Source organism: Aspergillus pseudodeflectus (assembly GCF_044049435.1).
Source record: "Aspergillus pseudodeflectus strain CBS 756.74 chromosome Unknown BJX68scaffold_1, whole genome shotgun sequence".
NCBI classification, from domain to species: domain Eukaryota; kingdom Fungi; phylum Ascomycota; class Eurotiomycetes; order Eurotiales; family Aspergillaceae; genus Aspergillus; species Aspergillus pseudodeflectus.
In genome coordinates, this window is record NW_027263777.1 from 450,954 (window position 1) to 475,075 (window position 24,122).

The 24,122-nt window shown below is 50.6% G+C and overlaps 10 protein-coding genes across 10 annotated transcripts; 5 read left to right on the forward strand and 5 right to left on the reverse strand.

Annotated features, from left to right (window-relative positions):
- Positions 1-760: 760 nt before the first annotated feature.
- On the reverse strand, positions 761-1,188 carry BJX68DRAFT_222523 (uncharacterized protein; the record flags this gene model as incomplete). Its single annotated transcript, XM_071038001.1, has 1 exon — positions 761-1,188. A coding segment is annotated over one exon (197 nt), but the record flags the coding sequence as incomplete, so codon positions are not given.
- A 790-nt stretch (positions 1,189-1,978) lies between these two features.
- On the reverse strand, positions 1,979-3,956 carry BJX68DRAFT_222524 (RNA methyltransferase). The gene has a single exon (XM_071038002.1). The coding sequence runs from the start codon at positions 3,920-3,922 to the stop codon at positions 2,189-2,191; it is 1,734 nt and encodes a 577-aa protein (XP_070905524.1). The 5' UTR covers positions 3,923-3,956; the 3' UTR covers positions 1,979-2,188.
- A 138-nt stretch (positions 3,957-4,094) lies between these two features.
- BJX68DRAFT_222527 (putative chromatin remodeling complex subunit (Chd3)) lies at positions 4,095-8,920 on the forward strand. Its single transcript, XM_071038003.1, has 3 exons — positions 4,095-4,524; positions 4,584-8,118; positions 8,170-8,920. Exons 1-3 carry the CDS (start codon positions 4,267-4,269, stop codon positions 8,709-8,711), a joined length of 4,335 nt encoding a protein of 1,444 aa, XP_070905525.1. The 5' UTR covers positions 4,095-4,266; the 3' UTR covers positions 8,712-8,920.
- Positions 8,921-8,949: 29 nt separating this feature from the next.
- Positions 8,950-9,535, reverse strand: BJX68DRAFT_222529 (uncharacterized protein). The gene is made up of 2 exons (XM_071038004.1): positions 9,229-9,535; positions 8,950-9,168 (listed from the first exon to the last, which is right to left on the reverse strand). Exons 1-2 carry the CDS (start codon positions 9,480-9,482, stop codon positions 9,012-9,014), a joined length of 411 nt encoding a protein of 136 aa, XP_070905526.1. The 5' UTR covers positions 9,483-9,535; the 3' UTR covers positions 8,950-9,011.
- Positions 9,536-10,099: 564 nt separating this feature from the next.
- On the forward strand, positions 10,100-11,767 carry BJX68DRAFT_260261 (uncharacterized protein; the record flags this gene model as incomplete). The annotated part of the gene is made up of 3 exons (XM_071043847.1): positions 10,100-10,540; positions 10,599-10,677; positions 10,737-11,767. 3 exons carry the CDS (start codon positions 10,100-10,102, stop codon positions 11,765-11,767), a joined length of 1,551 nt encoding a protein of 516 aa, XP_070905527.1.
- An 840-nt stretch (positions 11,768-12,607) lies between these two features.
- BJX68DRAFT_222531 (mitochondrial 37S ribosomal protein mS35) lies at positions 12,608-14,076 on the reverse strand. The gene is made up of 2 exons (XM_071038005.1): positions 13,484-14,076; positions 12,608-13,418 (listed from the first exon to the last, which is right to left on the reverse strand). The coding sequence occupies exons 1-2, from the start codon at positions 14,046-14,048 to the stop codon at positions 12,814-12,816; spliced, it is 1,170 nt and encodes a 389-aa protein (XP_070905528.1). The 5' UTR covers positions 14,049-14,076; the 3' UTR covers positions 12,608-12,813.
- A 111-nt stretch (positions 14,077-14,187) lies between these two features.
- On the forward strand, positions 14,188-15,267 carry alg13 (N-acetylglucosaminyldiphosphodolichol N-acetylglucosaminyltransferase catalytic subunit ALG13). Its single transcript, XM_071038006.1, has 3 exons — positions 14,188-14,652; positions 14,707-14,845; positions 14,902-15,267. Exons 1-3 carry the CDS (start codon positions 14,301-14,303, stop codon positions 15,032-15,034), a joined length of 624 nt encoding a protein of 207 aa, XP_070905529.1. The 5' UTR covers positions 14,188-14,300; the 3' UTR covers positions 15,035-15,267.
- BJX68DRAFT_222535 (actin-related protein ArpA) lies at positions 15,266-17,429 on the forward strand. The gene is made up of 3 exons (XM_071038007.1): positions 15,266-16,250; positions 16,299-16,613; positions 16,661-17,429. Exons 1-3 carry the CDS (start codon positions 15,483-15,485, stop codon positions 16,721-16,723), a joined length of 1,146 nt encoding a protein of 381 aa, XP_070905530.1. The 5' UTR covers positions 15,266-15,482; the 3' UTR covers positions 16,724-17,429.
- A 951-nt stretch (positions 17,430-18,380) lies between these two features.
- Positions 18,381-20,026, reverse strand: BJX68DRAFT_222536 (DUF3602 domain-containing protein). Its single transcript, XM_071038008.1, has one exon. The coding sequence runs from the start codon at positions 19,347-19,349 to the stop codon at positions 18,858-18,860; it is 492 nt and encodes a 163-aa protein (XP_070905531.1). The 5' UTR covers positions 19,350-20,026; the 3' UTR covers positions 18,381-18,857.
- A 2,457-nt stretch (positions 20,027-22,483) lies between these two features.
- Positions 22,484-24,061, forward strand: BJX68DRAFT_222539 (putative U1 snRNP complex component Yhc1). The gene is made up of 6 exons (XM_071038009.1): positions 22,484-22,732; positions 22,785-22,790; positions 22,921-23,022; positions 23,082-23,207; positions 23,277-23,342; positions 23,407-24,061. Exons 1-6 carry the CDS (start codon positions 22,723-22,725, stop codon positions 23,790-23,792), a joined length of 696 nt encoding a protein of 231 aa, XP_070905532.1. The 5' UTR covers positions 22,484-22,722; the 3' UTR covers positions 23,793-24,061.
- The last annotated feature ends 61 nt before the right edge of the window (positions 24,062-24,122 follow it).

Sequence of the window (24,122 nt, forward strand, 5' to 3'; positions counted from 1 at the left end):
AAAAAGAAAAGAACCTCGACGTCCGTGTCATCGTCATTTGCCATTAGTTCTCCGCCTAGCTCATGCGCCTCTTATCGGATGGCTCGACCTTAACGAAGAGACTCTTCGGGGTTTGGATCAATCTCAGGGAATAATAGTCCTGGACTCGCTGCAGAAAGCTGCCAGAGAATCATCTGCCGCAATTAGAGTATGTAAGTTGGTGGTGAGCGAGATGTTTTGATGGGGCATCATCGTGTACGAGTTATGCCACGTTTTGGTGGAGTCGTCGCATGATCTTGTCAGGCACAAGAACGCAAGAAAAAGGAAAAAAGAAGAGAAAATAGAGGGCGAGAACCATCTGCTGATCGACAGCCGCCAGCATTGTACATAAGGAGGACAATGCGCAGTCCACTCTCCTGTCAGGATCGAGCTAATTTGCGCCAAACTGACGCTGAGACCAGTGTGTGTGCCACTGTGCGGGCTCACCAACTCCTCCATGCTTGTCCGTACAGCCGATGGCCGGGTTGAGAGGCGATGAAGGGCGTGGTAAACAGCCGCCGCAGACAGGGGCGTAGACCCGTAAATCAAGATTTGTCCAGATTATGAATGATCTTGCGGTGTCCTTACTTCAATGCCTATTTTTATGGTGGACAGTCGGAGATGGCATTGATAGTACGGAGTAAAAACGAGCTGGAGCTGTGTGCGGGTCAGAAGAGCTGCACAATGAAGTGTTTGCGACGACTAGTGGCTGCCTTTTTTTCTTCCATATTATTACCAGCCCACGGGCCACGACAAACAAAGCCACTGCAAGAACAAACCCAAATTCTCCTCAGACCTGGGAGCGATCTGCCGGGCATCTCCATCCTGAACCAGATTTGCATGGGCGCTTAATTTACGGGTCCGTTATGCTTATTCTAGGTCTCGGGTTCGGTTCCAAACTTCCTTTCCCTGCACCATCCGTTCGTGAGACAACGCTCAGTCAACATGGGAAACGGGACTTTCGCAAAGGACGTTAATCCAGATCGGCTGGGATTGACATATCATATACCAAGGCATGGCGCATGGCGGCCTGCTTCCGCAGTGTCACAATTTTTGATGTGAAATGCAGCTTGTTCTTCATCGAGAATAGCCCAGCAGCGTGGGGTCCAAAAGACGCCGCCATGATCCATCCATGAGAAACGAGCCAAACGGACCATAGCACAATCATCGACTTCTTAGAGATAAGCTGAAGAGAGTGTTGAACCTTTCAGTCCCATATTGAATTGCGATCTGGATTGATTTACCATTTAACTTCAATTGCGTCGAAGACCGTAGCGAGTATTTCGAGTCCTTGGCCCCGGGGCACTGCCAATTCTCCTCTACGCAGTTGTACTCCGCATCAGCGTATCATCTTATCAAGTACAGTACACTTGCGCGATGGTTCATCAGCGATGCAAGACGCAAGATCTCGATGAGCACACCACGATGGCACCTGATAGGTAGCTCTCGGAGCCGTGGCCTTCTAGCCCGCATGACCTCTACCGAGATCTGCCTGTCTATGCATTTCCTGGATTTCGCGTCTGCAGCTCGTTGGGTAGCTCCGGCTTGAAGGCTTGGAAATTAACTGTACTTTCGCATGCAGATGGCTCGGATGCGAACCCGGATCTAGCAAGGATCAAGATGATAGATCGATTCCTTCTCGAATAACAAATCTCTGTGCTTGGCAAACAGTACCTTGGCGATTGCTGAGTCGCGAGACGCAGCCTCACGGGGAATCGCTCTGGGGTTCCTTTCACTTTGATTCCACATACATAGTAAAGTGTGTGAGCACTGATAACCCGCACTGACCGCTTGTCACAAGTGAGACGTGCTTATAGATCGCAATGTTTCTTCTCGAAATATCCCCGAATGTTGGACGGAGATGCCCGACCTTGGAGCCTCCGGCCGAGTGTCTAACTTAAGATGTTCGCTTCTCAAGGAAATGCGGTGTCATATGCATCTTTTTCTATAATCAATCCAGCCTGTACTAATGTACTATCAAGCTTACGTTGGACAAGATAACGAAAATACTTTATGCATCGGGAGTCCACGTACGAAAGTCAGTGGCCCATTAAAAATGGCAAGCTCTATGAACAGCAGAAATTGAAAAAAAATATAGATACAAAAGTACACGCTCTCGAAGATCAATAATCATACATGGCCACACGTACTCAGGAAAAGCTGCTGTCGCTTATCGGTGAGATCTCTCTTTCCGCGGCACAGCACTCACTCCAAGCGGCAGACGAAGAAACTTCTCCATCAGCAGCGCCGAAGCAACACTCACATTGAGACTATCAACTCGCGCCGGATCTGATGTGACCCCTACCCCTGGAATGAGTCTGGATCCAGGGATGCTGACGATAGAGTCCGCCTGCGATCGGATATGATTACTTAGCCCCGAGCCTTCGTTGCCCATCATGATCACACAGGGAGAATGACCAATCAACTCATTATGGTCATTTGATGCCTGATCTATAAAGGATGACCCTGCATTAGGGGCGTCGGCGGCGTAGAACCGCCATCCGTTTGCCTTAGACCGCTGAATAAAGTCGACCTCATTCTTGACGTCGAGTAGAGTCATGTTCTCGGCTGCGCCGGCGGAGGATTTTATGGTTACAGGAGACAGAGGCGCCGAGTTTCGTCCAGCGAATACAACAGCGTCAACTCCCAAGTAGTATGCGGAACGAATGATTGCTCCGAGGTTGCCAGGATCAACAATCCCATCGAGCATGAGGATGACTGGGTGCCTTCTTTGTTGTTGTACAAAAGAATGGTTGATGGTAATGCGGTCGTTCGTGCCATTGACCAAGGCTTCTTCTCGAGTCTGTGGTGCAAGTTCCAGTTGAAAAGTGTCGTCTTCGGAATTGACTGCCTTGAGAGCTTGGATTGGAGTTCGTGGAAGGGGTGAGGCTTCGAGGACACAGCCGTTGTGAGGCCTACCTGCGCTCATCTTGTCGAGTATGCGGTCCCACTCAGCGAAGGCCATCTTGACCTTGACATTCTTCGAAAGAGCGAGTTTGCGGAGTGTCACCTTGGCAGGACTCAGTTCCTCGTCAGCAGTCTGGTACATATAGAGCTTGTATAGTTGTCGCCGGTTACAGCGCAGAGCGGCCTCGACAGCTGCTGTTCCGTAAATGAACTCTGACGCCGGGGTAGTGTAGGGTATCGTGTCTGGAATCTTGACATGTTCTCTGACTCGTTCGGGCTTTTGATCAGTGGACTTGTGAAGCGCTGCCGCCTCAGCGCGTCCTGGGCGGCCCTGACGCTGAGAGTCGGATGCAGAATCATAAGTCGGCGAAGAGCGTCTTGGTGAATAGCGGCCCTTATCCGTAGCCAAATCATCGCGCGAGTTTAAGGACCGTGTTATACTTGTAAATCGCTGGTGCTCGCGGGGTAAGGCGCGAAAGTTGCCTGTCCGAATGAACTCATCCTCGTCGAACTCGACCTCCGGGGCTCTGCTTCGATACCCTTTTCCTGTCGTGGGTTCCCGTGGTGTGAACGGTCTTCTTTCGGTTTTAAGGTGATCACCACTATCGTTCCAGGGAGTCTCGGTATCTCCTGTTCTTTGAGGCCTGCGTGTCCGGCGATCGACACGAGAACGAAGCGAGACGGGTTGCGTCCTTTCAGCCGCAGGCTGATTACGGTTATTGTCGAGCCCACTTCGTGAATCCCTCACGTCCCGATGCCTTCGAGGGCTGCGACCACTTTCCGAATCGGATAGGGCATATGATTTCGTTCCAAATCGTGGACGATCACGACTGTCGTTGGTCGAAGTCCGGGGGCTGTCTAGCCGTTGAGATCTGCGAATTCCTCGACCGATGGCGGAATTGAGTGAGGCATATCTGATGAAACTTCGACCAGTAGATGAAGAGAGGGGAAGCCGCAGCGATGACTTAAGCGTCAGTAATGAGGTTTGGAAAGACATCGCTTACTCTCTCCTGCCTCTCGGTCCGTAAGGGCCAAAACAGCTTTGCCGATTTTATTTTCTGCTATCGCCGATAAGATAAGGCTCCGCGTTATTGTTCCTCCGTGAGGCCGAAGTCGCGTCTTTCGCGTCCACCGATCACCGAAATATTACGCTTCTGGGATATCGAGGAGCAGGAAGATGCTGGTTCACCTCCGAGGCCGTCACTCCTTGTTCTTTGCCTCTTTCTCTCCTTCTGTTTTAGTTCAAACGCTCTTCACGTCCATTGATCGCGTTTCATTCTTTCTCTCACTACACTTCCATTTCGCCTCGTGAGCGATAACAGCCAACAGCGCCAGTGCAAGATGGAGAGTTTCGCACTCTCAGCTAGCGCTGGGAATTGGGCGGATGGGTTCAACTTGGACCTCAAAAAAGACAAGAATTTGCTTGAGATTAATGGGCCGGTGATGACGGGTGTTGAGGTTCCTGTTATTCCCAATCCCGAGGAATATGAGTATCTCCCCGGACATTTCAACGTTCGGTACGTCATTCAGGAAGTGTCTTCGGATTTAAGTCCAGAGCCTGCATATCTAGTCAAGCTTGAAAGTCGTGAGATTGCCACGGTAAGTAAATAACAACTTTTACTGTTAATTGATCACAGCTCACCGCGCACTCTTACTAGATGTCCTCTTCGCAACTCCAGACGCTCGAAAATGGTGTCGATGCACTATCAACCTTTCAGAACTCGCGCATCTCATATCGAAAACCTTCCACCGAACCAGAATCTAAGAGCGAGGAGGAAGAAGAAGACGAGGAAAGCATCGCTTCAGATTCTCGATTGAATGCCAGGCAACCATCAAGGCGGGCGAAGAAACTCAAATTCACAAAATTCTTCGGTGTCATCAGTAGCGATGACGAAGCAGGGCACAAATCAGATTCATCCGACGATATTTTAATCTCGTCCCGGGCAAGGCGGCGCGGGCTTCGAGATCGACTACGGTACAGAAAAACTCTAGACAGCGATTCTGATAGCAGTGCACGCCGGGGAACCAGGTTCTCAACGAGACATCGAAAACCCGTACGGCGCAATCTACGTGAGGTCTATGAGGACGATATTTCAGAGTACGAAGCGGTACTGTCAAAGCACCAGAAATACATCGGTGCTAAGGAGGCATTCGAAAAGATTCCCTCAAGTGATCCCTTCCGTCAGCGGCACAGGAGCATTTGCGAAGTATGTAACGTCAAGGGTGATAGCTCTGACAAAGGACCTCTTGTTTTCTGTCAGGGCTGTACTGATGCCTACCACCAAGCCTGTCTAGGTCCCGGAACAGCTCGGGAACATCTCGTTACTAAAGTAGCGACGGATAAGTTCATTCTTCAGTGTCGTCGTTGCCTAGGGTCCGCTCACCTAAAAGACCCACAATTCCCTCATCAAGGTTACTGTACCATATGCAATAAGAAGGGAGACATGTCTGAGCCACTGAGAAAACGCCTCACGTCCAAACAAGAACAACAATTGCGACAGGAGAACGGTGGAGAAGATCCCATTACCACAGTTGGTTCGTATCTTGTCAACAATCGGGATAACCTGCTTTTTCGTTGCACTAGTTGCCACAGACCTTTCCATTTCGATCATCTACCGAGTACATCTTCATGGAAGTGTTATGACTGCCTCTCGCTACCGGGAGAGGTTGGTGCCATGGTCGCCTGGCGCCCCATGGATACTGCCTCTGCGAAACCATCCAAGGCCTCTGAATCTGAGAGGGAATATCTCATCAAATGGAAGGGGAAGTCGTATTCTCACTGTACTTGGATGCCCGGTAGTTGGGTTTGGGGTTACGTGAATCATTCTATGCGACGTGCGTTCCTGCGATCGGATAAGAGCCAGATACCATGCATGACTACAGAGGAAGCCATTCCGGGCGACTACCTACGGGTAGATATCATCTTTGACGTCAAGTATTCTGAAGACCAAGACGACCTTCATGTGTTTGGGGAAGACTACGAGGCCGATCTTGAGCGGTTGGATGACGTCGCCCAGGCATTTGTGAAATTCAAAGGCCTTCCTTATGAAGACGCTGTATGGGAAGTTCCTCCAGACCGCAATGATACGGAGAGTTGGAACGACTTCAAGGCTGCGTACGCCGATTTTGCGAAGAGGTCCTACATTGGAACGCCAAACCAAAGTTCTCTTCGAAAGCATCTTGCAAACGTCAGGAAACGAAAGTTCAGGTCAAAGGACACTCAGCCAAAGATCATGACCGGTGGCGAAATAATGGATTACCAGCGAGATGGCCTGAATTGGCTCTACTATAAGTGGTTCAAACAACAAAACGCCATTCTCGCCGATGAGATGGGTCTCGGAAAAACTATCCAAGTGATTGGTTTACTTGCGACTTTGATACAAGACCATAAATGCTGGCCGTTCCTTATTGTTGTACCAAACTCCACGTGCCCTAACTGGAGGAAAGAAATCAAGACATGGGTCCCCTCTCTTCGTGCGGTCACCTATTACGGATCAGCCCATGCTCGACGATTAGCCCAAGACAACGAAATGTTCATCAGAGGAGACCCAGACCTTCGGTGCCATGTTGTCATCACATCCTATGAAACAATGGTTGATGACACTTCCCGAAGGGTTCTGTCCAAAATACCTTGGGCTGGTCTGATCGTCGACGAAGGGCAGCGGCTAAAGAGCGACAAAAGTCAGCTCTATGAAGGATTATCGAAAATGAAGTTCCCATTTAAAGTCTTGATGACCGGCACGCCCTTACAGAATAACACGAAAGAACTGTTCAACCTTCTCCAATTCTGTGACCAGAGCAAAAATGCAGAAGAGCTGGAGGAGAAGTATGGCACATTGTCGAAGGAAAATATACCCGAGCTTCATGAACTAATTAGACCTTTCTTCCTGCGTCGCACCAAAGCTCAGGTCTTGACTTTCCTCCCTCCGGTGGCGCAGATCATCGTTCCCGTCACAATGTCTGTTCTTCAAAAGAAACTGTACAAGTCCATCCTTGCCAAAAATCCTCAGCTTATCAAAGCCATATTCCAGAGGGACGACTCGGACGAACCTTTGAAACAGACGGAAAAGCACAGTTTGAACAACATCTTGATGCAATTGCGAAAGTGTCTATGTCACCCTTTCATTTACAGCAAAGCCATTGAAGAGCGAACCACCGACCCCGATGCAACCCACCGAAACCTAGTGGATGCTGCTGGAAAACTTCAACTATTGGAGCTAATGCTACCCAAGCTGCAAAAACGTGGCCATCGAGTTCTAGTCTTCAGTCAATTTCTTGAGAACCTGGATGTCATGGAGGACTTTCTCGACGGGCTTGGTCTTCCGCACCGACGCCTCGACGGAAGGATGAGCTCTCTGGAGAAGCAAAAGATGATCGACGACTATAACGCCGAAAATTCACCTTACTTCGCTTTTCTCCTTTCTACCAGATCAGGAGGAGTGGGTATCAACCTTGCTACTGCCGACACTGTTATCATCATGGACCCCGATTTCAACCCGCACCAAGATATGCAGGCGCTCTCTCGCGCTCATCGTATCGGGCAGAAGAACAAGGTTCTGGTCTTTCAGCTTATGGTTCGTGGGAGCGCCGAGGAGAAGATTATGCAAATAGGCAAGAAGAAGATGGTACTCGACCATGTACTTATCGACCGAATGACCGCTGAAGACGATGATGGGCAAGACCTGGAGTCAATTCTTCGTCATGGCGCTCAGGCTTTGTTTGAGGATGATGACTCGAAAGATGTCATCTATACATCCGAATCTGTCGACAAGCTACTTGATCGCAGTCAGACTGAGCAAGCCACTACTCCGAATGACAACACCCATAACTCTGGATTCAGCTTTGCGCGAGTCTGGGCGAACGATGATGAAAGCATGGATGATCAGCTTCACGTCACGGAAGATGATCCAACGATGAATACTAAGACTTGGGAAAAGATCCTCCAGGCGCGCGAACGGGCTGCTGCAGAGGAAGCAAGGAAAAAGGCAGAAAATCTCGGGCGCGGAAAACGGAAGAGAACCACCGTGAACTATGCCACGGAGGTAAACCCATCGCCCTCCAAGCCCCGTGGCAGCCGCGAAGCGGAAAGCGATGCCGAATTCGACCTTGATGGGGATGATCCTGCGCCCAACTCTGACTACAGCATTGAAAACGCATTTGACGATTTTGGACGTCCTAATAATGGACCCAAAGGTACCATATCCCTGGCTGCAAACCTCTGTACAAAACTGATTTCGATTACAGTTCAATCGTTCAAGCGCGTTATACCCGAGCTACATATTCCTCCTCCGATGCCGGTACCGAATGGCGTAGGTATGGATGGCCATGTCGATCGTAACGTTGACCGTAACGGCGATCCTTGCTTGGTTTGCGGTCGTATCCACGCCGTCGGATCTTGCCAACTGAAGAGAGCTGGCGTAGAGCATTGCGGTCTCTGCGGCCTGGCGCATTATGGACATGCCCGCACATGCCCGCACCTGAGATCGGATGTCCAGGTCTCAAGGATGATAGAAGCATTGAAACAAAGCACAGAAGACCGCCACCTTGTTGCTTTAGCGAAGAAATACTGCTACGGAATCAGAGGTGACCTCGCACAACGCGAGAAACGAAAGTCCAGCAAAGCTACAAATACTGGTCGTTCAAACATGGCTGCCACACAACCCGTGGTAGACTTGACTGGGCGTCCAGCAAATGGACACGGGCAGTCGAACCCTGCTCAACCCGCTGCCTTGAACGACATCAAGATGTATAATGCCTTGAGCAGCTATTTCTCTGAGAGGAAATGATTTTCTTTGTTATATGAAACGGCTGCTACACGGCGTGCTTTTTTTTGGGTGGTGATCTCAGCCCACAGGCTTTTCTTCAGCGGGCATCATGGAGCTTAATGGGATTCGTCCTTATGTATTTATTTAGCAATATTTTTCTAACTGGCAGAATTCATCGAGGGGGCGGTCGGAGGGATATATATATGGGCTCAGTTACAAGTAGGTGGTAGGCTTAACGAACTAGTAAGCAAGCCGCGTCTGATTCTCCAATATATATTCCCGAACTTCACTCCAAGCTTTCCGCGTCTTCCCAGCGCCCCGTCAAATGTTCAGCTTTGGCAAGACGTCTATACACTCCCCAACCCACTTACGTGCACTGAATGGCGGAGACTTCCTGTGGACGGCGCTTAAAGAGAGCAAAAGAACTTGACTGCTAAGGATGGAACATCCCCCCAGCCACATTAGCATTGGACACAAGGTATGTCTCAGTGCCTCAATTGCTGGGTAAGGTGCTGCAGTACTAACGACGTCTACTCAGGATTTCTTCATTGTGCAACCTTTTGCTAGTTGAATCGGCCATCGATTGTTCGAGAAGCGAACAGGCATTTCCCCGGCCCCTGGGCAGACGAGCCAAATGAGAACAACGGTCGAAAGCCGGCTTTCCAGAAAATGGGTAGGTAGGCGGAACAAAAGAAACCCTCCAGGCAAGCAGCAGAGAGAACTGTAAAGGAAATGAGCAAGCGCTGCAGCCATCCGCGGGGGTTGGTTGTACTGACCAGCTAACCAAACCATCGACAAACACTGACAGCATTGAGTGGATCAGTTATCTTCTCTTTCTGGGATCCCTCTGCTTTTTTTTTTTTTTTTTCTGTTTGACGACCCTGTGATGAAATATCTGGGGTTCCCCGGAGCTCCCTTGTATTCTGCCTTTCTTCCCCTTTGATCCTTTTCACCACCATGGATTCTCTGTTATAGAGGATGGCTGCAAGAAGTGCCGATCCGATTATATATACCTCTCGCTTCCTGGAGCCTGTTGCTAGTGGAAAGAAGCAGTGCAAACCCTCGCATCCCCAGTGTTGGTCTCCCCATTCCAGTGGCAGTGAATTTCAACTGCGCCTATATGCGCGAATATCTAGATATCTTTGCCCTGCTTTGACGAAACTGGATTTATCATTGTGCGAAAGATTTTTAATTTCATGAAGTCTCTGTCTCTGTCTTCTTCTTCACTGTTCCTCTTCCCTTCCCTTCCTCTTCTTCTTCTGCTCTTCCCCTCGTTCGCTCGCATCCTTCCCCTCCCCCACCACCAACACTACCCCCCAAGCACCACTTACCATAACACCAATATAGTCTTTCTTCATTTTCCTGCAAGGGAGCTGTCGTTTAGCATCTGCTAGACTTGCAAAGTCAACATGTCTTCTTTGCCCCGTCCTCAGTTCTTCTGCACCCGCCCCAATGGCGCCCTGACGCCTCTCATTGCAGTTGACGAACTCCCAGCTCACATCACTATTCGCGGTGCGCCGCGTGTCTTGTCTCCCAATGAAACACAGGGCATGACGAGCTTGGGATCAGTGAGTCCGCGTGGCCAGGCTTATACTGTTGAAGGTACTGCACTGCCTGCGAGCCGTCTCCCATCTACCAGCGGCACCAGCCAGCGCTCCCGAAACCACGACATACAGTCTTCACTCATGCGGGTTCTAGCCGATGAAAACATATCTACAAGCCAGCGCATAGCGCTTCAAAACCTGCTTCAGCAGAACTCGTCTCAGAGCTGGCAGGCGAACAATCCTTCGAGTCCTGGGTGGCTGGTTTCTAACACTGGCGGTAGTCCTGGCAGTGGAAGCGGCCGACAGGTGAGTAACAGTCGTCGGGGCGTACGATGATGTCTCGAGATCGTTAACTCTCCTTTAGAACCCCAACTATCGTAACATCAAGAAGGAATACTGTTCCTACTGGATACGTCATGGCGAGTGTGACTATCAGCAACAGGGTGAGTACGCAAACAAACATCCAGCCGCGCACATGTGCTAATCCTACTTTGTACGATAGGATGTCTTTACAAGCATGAGATGCCTCTTGACCGCTCGATGCTTGAGAAACTTGGCCTCCGCGATATACCTCGCTGGTATCGTGAGAAATACAACGTAGCGAGTCTCTTGCCAAGCGGACATGGGCATCCCCGCCCTCACACTGCGAACAGTCAGCCCTGGAAAGAGGACACCGGTTTCAAAACAATCCAGTATCCTCTGCATTTGGGAATCAATGGAGCAACAGAGTCTTCCGATCTTGAAAAGAGCAACAAGCAGGCACCTGTAGCTCACGCCCCTGCCCAGCAGCAACACCAGCAGATGGCCATGCTACCTGGAACTTCTCAAATTGCTTACCGCTCTATGAGTTCTCCCACTGCGCCGGTTACTCAGACCGAAACCCCCAAGTCTTCGCCTGGTCAGCTTGGTTTGGGCACTAAGAAGATCGACATCCTTGCCTTTGATCATCCAGACTATATGCCAGGTAACAACTTGCTCTACCATCCCTCCAATGAGAACAGCCTCGATGCTTCCCAGGCGGATGTGCAAGTCGAGGATCTCGTTCGTAACCTCCAGTCTCTCGGATATACCCCGGCCTCCGCAAGCACAGACTACCATGCGAGCCCTTTCGATGCTACCGTGGGCTCTGGCCGCTCCAAGAAGACACAGAGATCCCGCCGCTTGTACCAGCCCCGTTCCCAGGACCCCATGGCCCAATTCGGCCCCGAGCTGGTCAGTCCAGACTCTCTGCATGCGTTCCAGAGCCAGACCGTGGCATCGTCTAGTAGTGCTTCTGTGACCTCCAAGACCGCCAGCTCGCAGCTCGCAAGCCCTGTGGCAGACGCTGGTCATGGCACTACTACCTCTGAGCCTCCTACTCGGGGTGTCTCTCCGATCTACTTGTCCCCTGGCCATAGCCCTAACATCTTCCGTGGCCGTGGCAAGGACAAGGCTAACAGAAGAGCACTCGGTGCTATTGGTCAGAAGAAATGCTACAAAAAGAAATCCGCTGAATCTTCCGAGGACGACCTTTTCTTCCACGGAGGGAACTAAGAAACACAACCCTCACCTACGAAACCACCATACCTCACGAAGCCGACTACAATAGACTCTTTCTACATAAGCGAGCGGTCGAGTTCTCCGTCACTTTTTTTTCTTCCTCTTTCAGCGACACATCTACGGCTACTATCAGAAAAAAAAGAACACCATTTTACACTCAGCCTACGATGTGACATGATACAGCGCGATGCAATGCAATGATCACTCCCTCGCTTAAATATACCTGCAACCTTGCCCTACGCGGAGGGATGCCGTATATGACTCGGTGAATGCGGGTGGTACACAGAATCAACTTGGAGACGAGATACAGCGACGGCGAGACGAATCCTGCACTTCCTCCTTCAGGATGTGGAAGCTGCCACTACTGACGTTCGAACGAGAAGAATGATACATGCATGCATGTGCTTGGGACAGTGCAACGGCACAACAGGCCGCCATCTAACTAGCCATGGTTGGAATATCTCCCATTCAGCATCTACGTTTCGGATTCTGTTTTGTTCCCTTTTCTTTAATTAATTACACGTGGTGGCTATGTAATAGTTTCGCTATATGTGGCGCTCTCAATGTTCTCTGTCTCTCCCCTTGTCCTTTTCTTGCGTTTTGCTTCGTTTTCTTTTTTACGTGGATATGAATGTGTACTATACTGGGTATTTTCTTTCCGTTTATACTATGTTGCTGGGATGGCTCAAAGGTGACGGGTGAGAAAAAGAAACCTGTTAAAAAAAAAAAGGGAAAACGAGATCGATTGCGCAAACGAAGATGAATGTTTACGGAGTTTTAGGTCAATTTTCGAGAATGGAACAGACGTTCACCAAACGGGGTTATTTCATTAACACACCATGCCTGATGGCTAGGATGATCATAAGATGCATGCTATTGTATAGAAACAGGAAGTATGTAAGAAGCGTGAAAATAATAGTATAGTACATTGACATGAAAGTAATTCTAAGCGACCTTGCAAAATATGCGCCAACCAGAGCTCAACAAGATCCAAGAGATTGTACAACGTCCGACACCTTTCGGGTGATTCCATAATTCTCCTAGTAAATCTTCCGTTTCGAACCCAGCTTCGAAGTACTCAACCTCACGGCAACCTTCTCTCGCTCCTCAGCTGCTTTCAACCTCAACGCAGGGTTCAAGGCCGGCAAAACCTTCGTAGCCTCTGTAATGACTGATTTCCCATCCACAGTGACTTGTCTTTCATGCGCCAAGCGGATTCGTTCCGCGCGCGTAGCCGCGAGTTGTTTCTTTCGCGTTTCGGTCATAATCCACGACTCCGGGAACGTAACCTTTGGTTTGGGCTTGTGGTGGCGAAGGTCGAGGGGAATATCGGCGAATGAATCACCCTCTTTAGCTTCCTTGAGCAGGGTACCAACGAGATCGCCTAGGTAGCGTTTGTTCTGGGCCCGAGTCGCGAATTTCTCGCAGGACATGCGAACAATATCTGTGTCTGGGTTGAATCGCGGGCCGACGATTTTGAGGAAAGTCTGGCGTTGCTCCTCGGAGAGATAAGTGGGTACAAGATCGCGGCTACTCAGCTCGACAACGACCTTATTTTCAGCGGGGTGAGATTCACCGAGATATGTGGTGTAACGGAAGCGGAGAATGTGGGTTTGAGGAGGGAGGGTGAAGGGTTGAGCGAGTTCTAGTGCATGACAAAGGAGATTAGCTTGACAACTAGGCATCAGTTACTGATTATGCGGCGCGTACTGCTCAAAAATGGCATATCCCAGGCAGTAATCCGGGCGTATTCTCTCATTTCGCGGTGGAGCTCGAGTTCCGCATGGGCTGGGGTGGTGATTTCGTCGTCACGGACCACCTCGCCAGTATCATCGACGATACCGAACTCATCATCTTCGTCTTCCGTCCAGAAGCCACGCGGTTTCCCTCGCAGAGTTTCCTCGAAGCGCTGAGGGAACTCCCTCTCCAGATGGTTCACCTCCTTGTCAATCTCCGCAAACATCTTCGCTCGCTTTGCGGGATCGTTGTATTCCGCAACCATCTTGGCGTTGTCGACATCGAACTTCGCACGGTCCTCAGCAGACAGCATATCGTACAGCGATCGCTCCTCTTGGGTCAATTGGTCGGGGGAATACTCTGGTGCTGCCGGCAACTCCTCAGGACGAGGTTCTCGCGGAGGGCGTGGGATTGCGGGATCATCTGGCGGCGCAAGAATCGGTGTTGTAGAAGAGAATGAGCGGCAATTAAGAGCGATTAAGCTTCTCCGGGGCATTAGCCCTGCCGAGCGGCCCAGATACCGTGCCAACGAGGCCATTGCGAGAGGAAATGATGGGGTTTGAGACTGGTGCTGTTAGTTCGGAGATGTTTTTTCGCGGTAGTTGTAATGGGCTTGGCGGCGCTAGTCTTCATTGGGACCCTCAGGCCTCTCCTCCTCTCTGCCAAATACACCCTCTATGCTCGCCGAGGAGACCCTGGATCTATGGGGTTCTTATTTTGGATGGTTTGAATTCTGCCGAAAGTACGCATTCCTGGGAATGTGCTGGATACCGTCACGATATATTTTGTGATGAGCTGTGAAGCCACGTCCCCCAGGATGGCCCACAAACCCACCAAGCTATGCTTCGTGACAGTCGGAGCCACTGCTTCGTTCCATCTTCTGCTGGAGTCGCTGCTGGATCCGGCCTTTATGAAAGCCCTGCACCGGTATAGCTACACGCATCTTCTTATCCAGTATGGCAAGGATGGACAGGCCCTCTTCGACGAGTTCACCGCGAAGCGGCCCTTTGGCCATCCCGATCTTCATGGGATCGCGCTGGATGGCTTTGACTTTAAACAGACAGGCCTAGACTTTGAAATGCGTCTCGCCAAAGCTAAGCCCTCAGAAAATCGAAGCAGTGGGCTTGTCATTAGCCACGCAGGTACTTATCTAACCCTTTCCCAGCGTTTGAGGCGGCAACTGATTAGTACTTAAGGGTCGGGGAGCATTCTTGCGGCGTTGCGATTTGGTGTCCCTCTTGTCGTCGTACCTAATCCAACTCTCCAGGATAACCACCAGGAAGAGCTTGCCGACGTTTTACAGCAAGAAGGCTACGCCGTGTGGGGCAGTTACAAGTATGATCACCTCTGCGTCTATCTTTCAGTATACCTCAGTCGCTGATTGTGAGCAGAGAACTGGCATCCGCACTCGAGCGCGCCGAGACTCTGCGGACTCGGATGCTCACTTGGCCGCCGGTACACGGTGCAAACCGCAAACAGAGTCTGGAAGGTGTGATCTCTGAGGAGATGGGTTACCTGGACTGAATATCGTTTGCGCTGTCGATGACCATGAACTGGCAGGAACGTATATTTCCTTGGGCTTGGTGTTGTAGGGATCTCATGTTTATCGACTGCATTTTAGTAGAGAATCTCAAACCCCAGCGAAAGGGGATGCTAGATGATGGTTGTCGTTGTATACGGCATGTAGAAAGTGGCCCAAGCTTCTTTTATTTGGTTGGTTTGCAGCCAACGCATAAAGTGACAACTCCTGTTCCCTGTCAAGCGACCCCCAATCCACCCTTTTTCTTCTCCTTCTTTGCTGTATCGAGCATTGAGGTGCATAGAAGCTACTTATTTCTCATAATTTACGAGTTCCGAGTCAACCTCTTCCGGGCTGTGAGGCCGCCGCCTTCATAAACAAAGCCGCGCTCCGCCAAAATACCCCCGACTCTCTGGACCACCGAACCGAACCTCCCACGCACCCAACCCCGCAATGGCTGAGGGCAATCTTCACAACGTTCCTATTGTCATTGACAATGGCAGCGGTACTATTCGAGCCGGGTTCGCCGGCGAGGAGGTTCCATCATGCTTCTTTCCATCCTTCGTCGGCCGGCCAAAACACCCGCGGGTCATGGCCGGCGGTCTGGAAGGAGACGTCTTCATCGGACAGCGAGCACAAGAATTGCGCGGCCTGCTCAAAATCAGATACCCGCTAGAGCATGGCATTGTTACAGATTGGGACGACATGGAGAAAATCTGGCACTATGTCTACGAGAATGAGCTCAAGTCGCTCCCCGAAGATCACCCAGTCCTCCTGACCGAACCACCACTCAACCCGCGCAAGAACCGCGATATCGCTGCCCAAATCATGTTCGAGACCTTTAATGTCCCGGCTCTGTACACATCTATCCAGGCGGTGCTGTCGCTTTACGCTTCCGGGCGGACGACTGGGGTGGTTTTAGATTCAGGAGATGGAGTTTCACATGCGGTTCCGGTGTTTGAGGGTTTCGCGATTCCCAACAGTATTCGGAGAATAGATGTGGCGGGACGAGATGTTACGGAGCAGCTACAGCTGCTGTTACGGAAGACCGGGAATGTGCTTCATACCAGTGCGGAAAAGGAGGTGGTGCGGATGATCAAGGAGAAAGTGTGCTATGTTTCGTTGGACCCGAAGCGGGAAGAGAAGGACTGGGCGAACAATTACCACAAGTCGGATTCGAAGTTTGCGGACTATGTCTTGCCAGACGGACACAAGATCAAGGTATGGTCTTTCTACCTGGAAGATAGAAGGCAAACTGACACTCTGTAGGTGGGACAAGAACGGTTCCGTGCTCCTGAGATCCTCTTCGACCCTGAACTTATCGGCCTCGAATACCCCGGTGTCCACCAGATTGTCCAGGACGCTATTATACGCACGGATCTGGACCTGCGGAAATCGCTGTACCTCAATATCGTTCTCTCCGGTGGTTCGACACTATGCAAGAACTTCCCTGACCGACTGATGCGTGAGATTAAGCGATTGGCCGTGGAAGACATGAAGATTCGTATATCTGCGCCTGCGGAACGAAAATACACAACATGGATTGGTGGTGGAATTCTCGCTGGATTGAGCACATTCCGAAAGGTAGAATCTCTGTTCAAAGTTACTAGGCTTTTACTGACTTTCTGCAGATGTGGGTTAGCGCAGACGAGTGGCACGAAGACCCGGAAATCATTCATCGGAAGTTCGCATAGCCGACAGCTGCATAATCACGACTCATTTTCAAGCGCGTCTGACACTTAACTGGGAGCCTCGCTGGTTCTTTTTGTCATAGGGTGCAGCATTGGATCAGCCACAACTACATGCAACTCCTAACCTCAAGTACTCCAGCCCGAAGAACGAAACATTTGGCTTTATTTCGACCACGAATTGCAGCCGCATTGATACCCAATCTCTTTCCAGATTCTCAAGGTCCTCTTCATCTTCTCAACCTCAACAACACCATTACACCCGTCAATAGAAGCTTCTCCCGCCACAGCTCACCATCTGCACATGCAATGCAACAATGCAACATGCATGCATACAACAAATAGCCATTCTGTCCATTAATCTTGGTCTGATTGTACCAACAAACTCGCCTACTGCACGCCTTCTGGGCAGATGGTGCTAGATCTTCTCATAAAGACAACTACCCCGTCTTACATCTATCTTTACCCTCTTCAATTTTGTGTAATAGCTGCAGCGTCGGAATCGATAGACCTCGTATCTAAGAATCTACATGTAAATAATGGAATCTCACTCGGAATAGAACTGAAACCGTCGATCTTTATATCACCCTTACCTTACCTAGGTCATGGCCAAGTGGTTGTCTTGAAAGCCTCCCCGAAAGGCAGCTTTCCACGACCCATATGTCAAGCTCTTTCGCGCACATACCCCAGTTTGCCATGTCCTCCCCTTCAGCTCAGCCCCCAATAATTAACGTTAGTCCTTTCATCCCATCCACATATCAACTTGGCCCCCACCCCTTACACCTCCTCCACACCCCACGAAGTATATACGAAGAAACCGTCGTCTGGAAAACAACTCATCCCACACGCCAAAAAGCCGCCCATATCCGGAGCATGAAGACTCAGTTCAAAGTCCAACTATCAAGCCCCTCTTACCGCCATGGGTCATACTACGTATACTCCCTACGCGGAGTATCCATAGTGCTCAGCCAGATTGAACGCCAATTTGGCTTAGAAGGCCAGGCAGATGGGCAGGAGGGCTCGTAGCGCGGTACCTGGGTACTTACTCTAGATATACTTTGTATGGTAAATGGGATGGTAAATGAGATGTATGGTGACTTAGGGCTGCGATGCCGCGATTCAGATTCTGCTGGCATTTGTTGAAGTTCTATTTTTATACCTGAATTACCACTCACGTGGGTCAACACGTCTCCGTCACGATCAGAGGAAGAAAAAATATGAAATAAAATAAAAAAATAAAAAAAGAATTTAAATTTTTTTTAAAAAAATTTCCGGGAAGAAGGAATTATATTATTGCTCTGACATGACGTTTACCAGCAGTTTCTACGGAGTACTTCCTTTCCTCGAATGGCGTTTGCGGGAAGAAGCACGACAACAAACCCTGATCCGATCCAGACTCCATTTTTCTCGAATCGTCAGAGCCCAGGCTGAGAATTGAAATGCTACTGTCGCAATTATGATTTGTAACAAGGCAGAGGCGATTGCTCTCAAGACTTTTTGCCCTGCCTTCTTTGCTTTTTCCCGAGGCTGCGTGAATGCGATTCAGTTGATCGTCAAGTGGCGTCATTCTATGAAATTTTTATACATAGCAAGTATTGATCAACATCTTCAGACGGCAAGGAACAGCAATGTTTTGTTAATGCTACTTTATACAGAACACATCTTTTGAGTAGGTTGAGACAAGTTTGTTTGTGATACAAGAGTATGCTAACTAAGTACATTGGGTGGATTGGCGACCTCAAGATGCCAGTGTTGACTCCGTCTTTGCTAGAGTAATAGTAGAATGCAGTGGTGTTCACCGGATAAGCCGGACGACCAGAAACAAAGATGAAAAGGTCCAGGAACTGGGGTATCATATATTGGGAGTGGTTTGTGGGTAGAGATGGGTCGAAGAAAAGTGTGAGGTGTCCGTAGAAGCGCATGATTAAAGATATAGAATGCGATGGTGGTAGGAGATGAGGATTGACAGAGAAGAATTGAGAGAGAGACGGAATCAATAACTTTTTTGGTGGTCGTAAATCGTATAGTCGTGAGTGTTGAAGCCAAAGCAACCGCTGAAAATGCGCCAGGAAGAGGACATCGCTGAAAGAACCGAAGTCAAGGCAGGAACCGAGATGAGATGAAAGAATGTTGAGTCTTCCTATGCCATGCCCTTGATCTTCTCCCAGCCCTTTTCCAGGCCACGGCGAGCCATGTCACGCGCGCGGTCGCTGGTGGAGGAGATGTTGCTCTTGGCAGAGGTCTCGCTGCTGGCAGAGAACTTTCGGCTCAGGGAGCTCTCGTTGTCGTTGTTGCGGTGGATCATGTTTCCGGCGCCACCACGGCCAACGTGGTAGACGGGGGCAGCACGGCGCATTTCACGCTCGAGTTCCTCATCGAAGCTGAAGATGGCACGCTCGCTGCTGCTGTGGACGTTCCCAGCACCGCCGCGGCCGGAGGTGAAGGTGGTAGGAGTGCGCGAGTCCAGGCGAGTCAGAGATGCTGGACCCGTGGCGGTGCGCGAGTCGGTGGTCTTGGTGTTCTTCAAGCTGATGATGTTGCCTGCGCCTCCGCGAGCCGTGTGCAGAGCAGGACGGCTGGTATGGGGGACGGATGGATGAGGTTCGATGACGCGGTAATTGATGAGCGGCATGGCGACGGTTTGGTATAGTAGTAGTGTAGATGGATGCAAGATGCTTTCGCTGAGACGACGATGTGCGAAGATGCAGAAAGACAAGTCAAGACAGGTCAAGACAAATCAGTGAAAATCTTTGCGAGTGAGTCTTTGTTGTGTGTACTGGGAAGTGAACCAAACAATGCGGCGGGGGCAGCAAGTTTTATACCTGGATGTCGACTGGGTCTGCGAGAGGCGGTTCCGGGGAAAGCATGGCCAAGGAGGGCACGCAATCCCCCTGGGCGCATGATGAGTGGCAGACTCCCTGGCCAGGCACCGTCGACGGTCACACGCAGTGCCCGCAGTGGAGTGGCTCATCATCAATGCCACCAGCAAATTTTCCATTGAAGATCCATCTGGAATCGCAGACTGACGATGCTCGAGGGCCGCTGTACTCGTATCGTACTGTTACCGCCGTTCCTGTCGCTCACAAAAGCAGCAGCAGGCTCAGCAGCCCATTGCAACCTGGCATGTGGTGCGACCATTGGCTAGACACAGCTACAGTGGGGCAATGTTGAAAGGAAACATCGCTGCTTTAGACATCATCTGACCCGCAGCGTGCCAGTCAGGACTGTGGCCAAACGTAACCAGAAACCGGCCCTGCGCCCAATCAAAGGAGCGGTCGGCGCACATTGCCGACTGGTGGTGGTTTCGTGAGGGTAATGGAAATCTCTGTTTGGCTCCTACTGAGAGCAACCGATGATGATGATTTCTGGGCGTGTCGTTTTATTGAACACACTACAGGCTTGGTCCGCGATCAAGGGAGGCACGTTCGTCGACTCCTGGAGGTGAACAAGTCAATCATCTCAATACTCCGAGAACAACTCCGAGTCCAGGCTTCGTTTCCTTTGCGAACTGTATAGTTGTAGATCTGGACTGCGGCGCTTACAACCGATTGCCGCTGAGCCTGAACAATGACTCGAAGAAGAAAAGAAAAAATTTCTCCCCGCATGATCCAGTCGAGGCAAGTACGATTGCATCATCACCAGCCGTGCCTTCCGTCGGTTCAGCCGCCGAGGGTACATTGGCATCGCCATTTGGCGCCATCTCCTGGCCAGGTGAGGGAATTTCTGTCTGCTCTGGAAGTTGAAACATCCACGCAGGACTGCAGCAGACTGGAGTCACGAGTGGACAAGGCGAGGAATGCTGGTTGCTTGGCAGGAGATCATTATTGTTCCTTTGATTTCTTCTCTCAAAGGGATTTTCACACCGGCTTTTCCTTGGCAAGAACCCCTCAATTGATCATCATCTCCTTGTGTTTTGCAGGGGCACCGTGTCAAGAGTGGGTGTCCAGTCTATACGCTGTAAAGCCAAAGCTGCATATATTAAGTAATGGATACAACTGCAACGGGGACCTGGGTGGGAGAAAGCGCTGGATGAGCTGCAGCAGGTTGCGCAAACAGCAGGGATAATTTACCCCAGATCTGCCAGGGCTGGGCCAGCCGAATTAGGAACCCTGGACGATGCTTGCGAAAGGAAACTTAGTCATAACTGGCCCACAGAGTGGACTTGCTGAAAATTTTTCATCCCCACAATAAACTCGAGCCGGCCGTCGCTGGCCGAGCACGCTGACTCGTGATGACTTGTTGATTTCTCAGAGGTTGCTGGTTTCGTGGAGCGCGTCATGAGGTCCTGACATTGTCCTCCGCTAATGATTAAGCCTGAGAGTCGCAGAGTCACCGACGGTTCGAAACTTTGGGCTGAAAACCAACGCAAGGGTGAGCGAGTCCGTGACCGTCGCCGAGGGAAACTTCCCCTTCCCCCGGATTTTCGCCCCAGAAATTCTCCTCAGGTCACAGGTGTGACCTGGCATGACACAGTCTCTCCAAGACTCCAACTCGAACTCCAAATTTCCACCTCCTCTTTTCCTTTCTTCGGCTTGCCAAGTTGCCCAATTGCCCTCCGTCCAAGCGAAGTCATCTGACTGCAGGGTCAAGGTACCTGAACTGGTGATGAGGGGTTCCTTGTGAACGTCACCCCTGATCTCCTCGTGGCAAATTATCGCTCCTACAACTCCGGAGAAGTCCCCGGCCGCGAAGACGGCATTTTTAAAACCGAGACCCTTATTCCACATCCATTCGATGGCCCGTAACGTGCCTCTGGTTTTACCAACGTCAAACAGATAAGCCTCAATCTTCGTTATGTCGCCGATGTTGATGAGGATTTGCGTACTAGTATTCACTCTGTAGAGATAAATTTAGGCGTCTAGATAAGATCCTTGCTTCCGCGTCAGCTGCCGTCATACCCCGCTGCGAACGCAACAGAGTATCGGCCGGATCTCAAGAAGAAATGCTAAGGCTTGGCTCTCTCGACTTGATAGTTTAACAGCCCACCCCGACACCTCCTATACACTCCAGACTGATGCATATACTACTCGTTGAGGACAAGTCAGAGCTCCCTTTCCGTGGGCTTTCGCGCCTCTAAGAGCTTCTATATGAAACCACTCCGTTTTTGAGACAGAACTGATAGATATCATACAGTAAAGTCAACGTCATACTCACAACGAGACTACTAGAGTGCTTCAACTGCACCGTCTCCTCGTTTCCTTGGGGTTCAGATGCACTCGCACACCTCGCCGATCAGAAGAATCCGCGTCCACATCTGATACTCATAAAGGTCGGTGGATTTTTCCTCCATCCTCTCCGGTTATTGCCTATACTCTGGAAGGCAAGGCCATCGACAGTCGGACAGCCATTCAACATAGGCCTCTCACCAGGTAACCCCAAAGGGCCATGAGACGGCTCGCATACTCCGCACTCAAGCGCCTTTCATTTATGATGCCCTTTTGCAGCTTACCCCTATAATCGGCACAATTGTCCCAGGGCCCGGGCTTAGTCCATATCCTGGAAACCACACATTTATGAATGATTTCTTGCCCAGGCCCGTGAAAAAGAACGCTGTACATTGGGTCTTGATTACATGGGCCAGGAGAGACCCTTTGGCGCTCAAGACAAATCTCTAGAAGCTCGTGGAGAGAGCTTTGAGTCATATATATTAATACCTTTGACTTTTGGCATGATCATAATCAGATGATGTATGATTAACTAGAATAGATCCAGACAAAGTTGGTGAACTATATGTCACAATTTGACACCTTGTAGCCTGAGGCGCCGACTCACTATTCTGCCAGCAGTCACCGCTCTGTGATAGCATCGCATCGAATCTCTCTGTGCCTTTGCCTCGTGCGACCTTTTTCGTACAGCCAGTCAACAGATCAGCTTGGAAATATTCGCATCGACAATCTACGCTAGCTCCAACTGTTATCCTTGCAAGCGATATCTTCTCGTGCTCTCAATACACGCCGGTTCGCTACAAAGACTTGAGTGCACCCGCTGCGCTCGAAAGATTCGCCATGCCAAAATATAGGTGTTCCACTGGCCCTCTGAGATAGTTCTCTGCTAACCATTGAAGCACTCTTCTGTAGGTTACGGTCTCCCTGTACCACATATCATTCCAGTTGGACCGCGTGTTCGCGCGCACGATTCCTCCGCATTTCGACAGAAACCTGCTCCGAAACACATACGGTACTGATACTGCGTTTAATATATAGGCGACTACTGCGATGTCTACCTTACGCATGACTCAATGAGTGTGCGCAAGGCACACAACTCAGGAAGGAACCACCTGAGGAACGTCGTTGAATACTACCAACGTATGGGAGCCGCGCCTACACCCACATCGCATTGAGTTGAGATTGCTCACAACTGCCAGAAATCGGACAGGAAAAGGCACAATCAGTCATTGACTCAATCACGTCCTCATACGCCGCCGAAGGACAGGCCGTTCCCAATCCCGCAATGGCTCCTCCGGGTGCCTATCCGCCTTTCGGGTTCCCAGGTCCGTTCCGTAACCTCCCTTCAACAGCAGCAGCATCGCATTCACGGCGCAAAACTAATCTTCAACCAGGCCAATTCCCCCCCCCTCCGTTCGCAATGCCTCCCGGTCCAGGCGGTGCACCTGCCATGCCACCACGTACGTCTCCTCTCTCCAACCAACCCTCAAATCCAGCTCTCAGTTTTCACTAACAACCCTTTAGCCCCCGGGGCCCGCGGTCTTCCCTTCCCTCCTCCCTTCCCTCCAACCTCTGGCGCCGGCGCCCCAAGCGGCCTTCCACCCCTTCCCAATATGCCCAATATGCCTAATCTACCCAACATGCCAAACATGGGCCCGCCCGGTTCCGGCCCTCGCCCAGGCCAAGGCTTCCCCCCGCCACCAGGCGGACTCCCATTCCCGCCCCCGAACTTCCAAGGCGGCGGCGGTGCGCCGGGTTTCCCGCCTATGCCTATTCCAGGTCAGGGTCCTGCGGGGTTTAGTCCCAGTCCTGGTCCGGGGTTGCCTGGTCCGCCCCCCGGACAAGGGCCTGATGGGTATGGGCCTCCTGGGTCGATGGCTGGGCCGCCACCTGGGCTGGGTGAGCGGTGATGTCGTACCTTTTTTCGTCCGTCATTGCTTTTTCTGTGGCTGGGTTATGTGTCTTTTATCTCATTCTGGCGTATCACGGACATTTCTTCTTTCTGTTGACTTTTATGGAACTGGGAAACATTCTTCTTGGTGTAATATATTAGAGACCTGCCTGAGTCTTGTCTATGACAAATTCGAGACTCTGGACAGGGGTTAGGACTCACTACTCGCAGAATACGACCATCTACAATACTATTACTGGTGAAATTGGAAGACATGAAGGATTGATGCCTACGTCGTGTGACGCAGCTATAGCATTATGGTGTCTTCCATAGCTAAAAACACAATAGC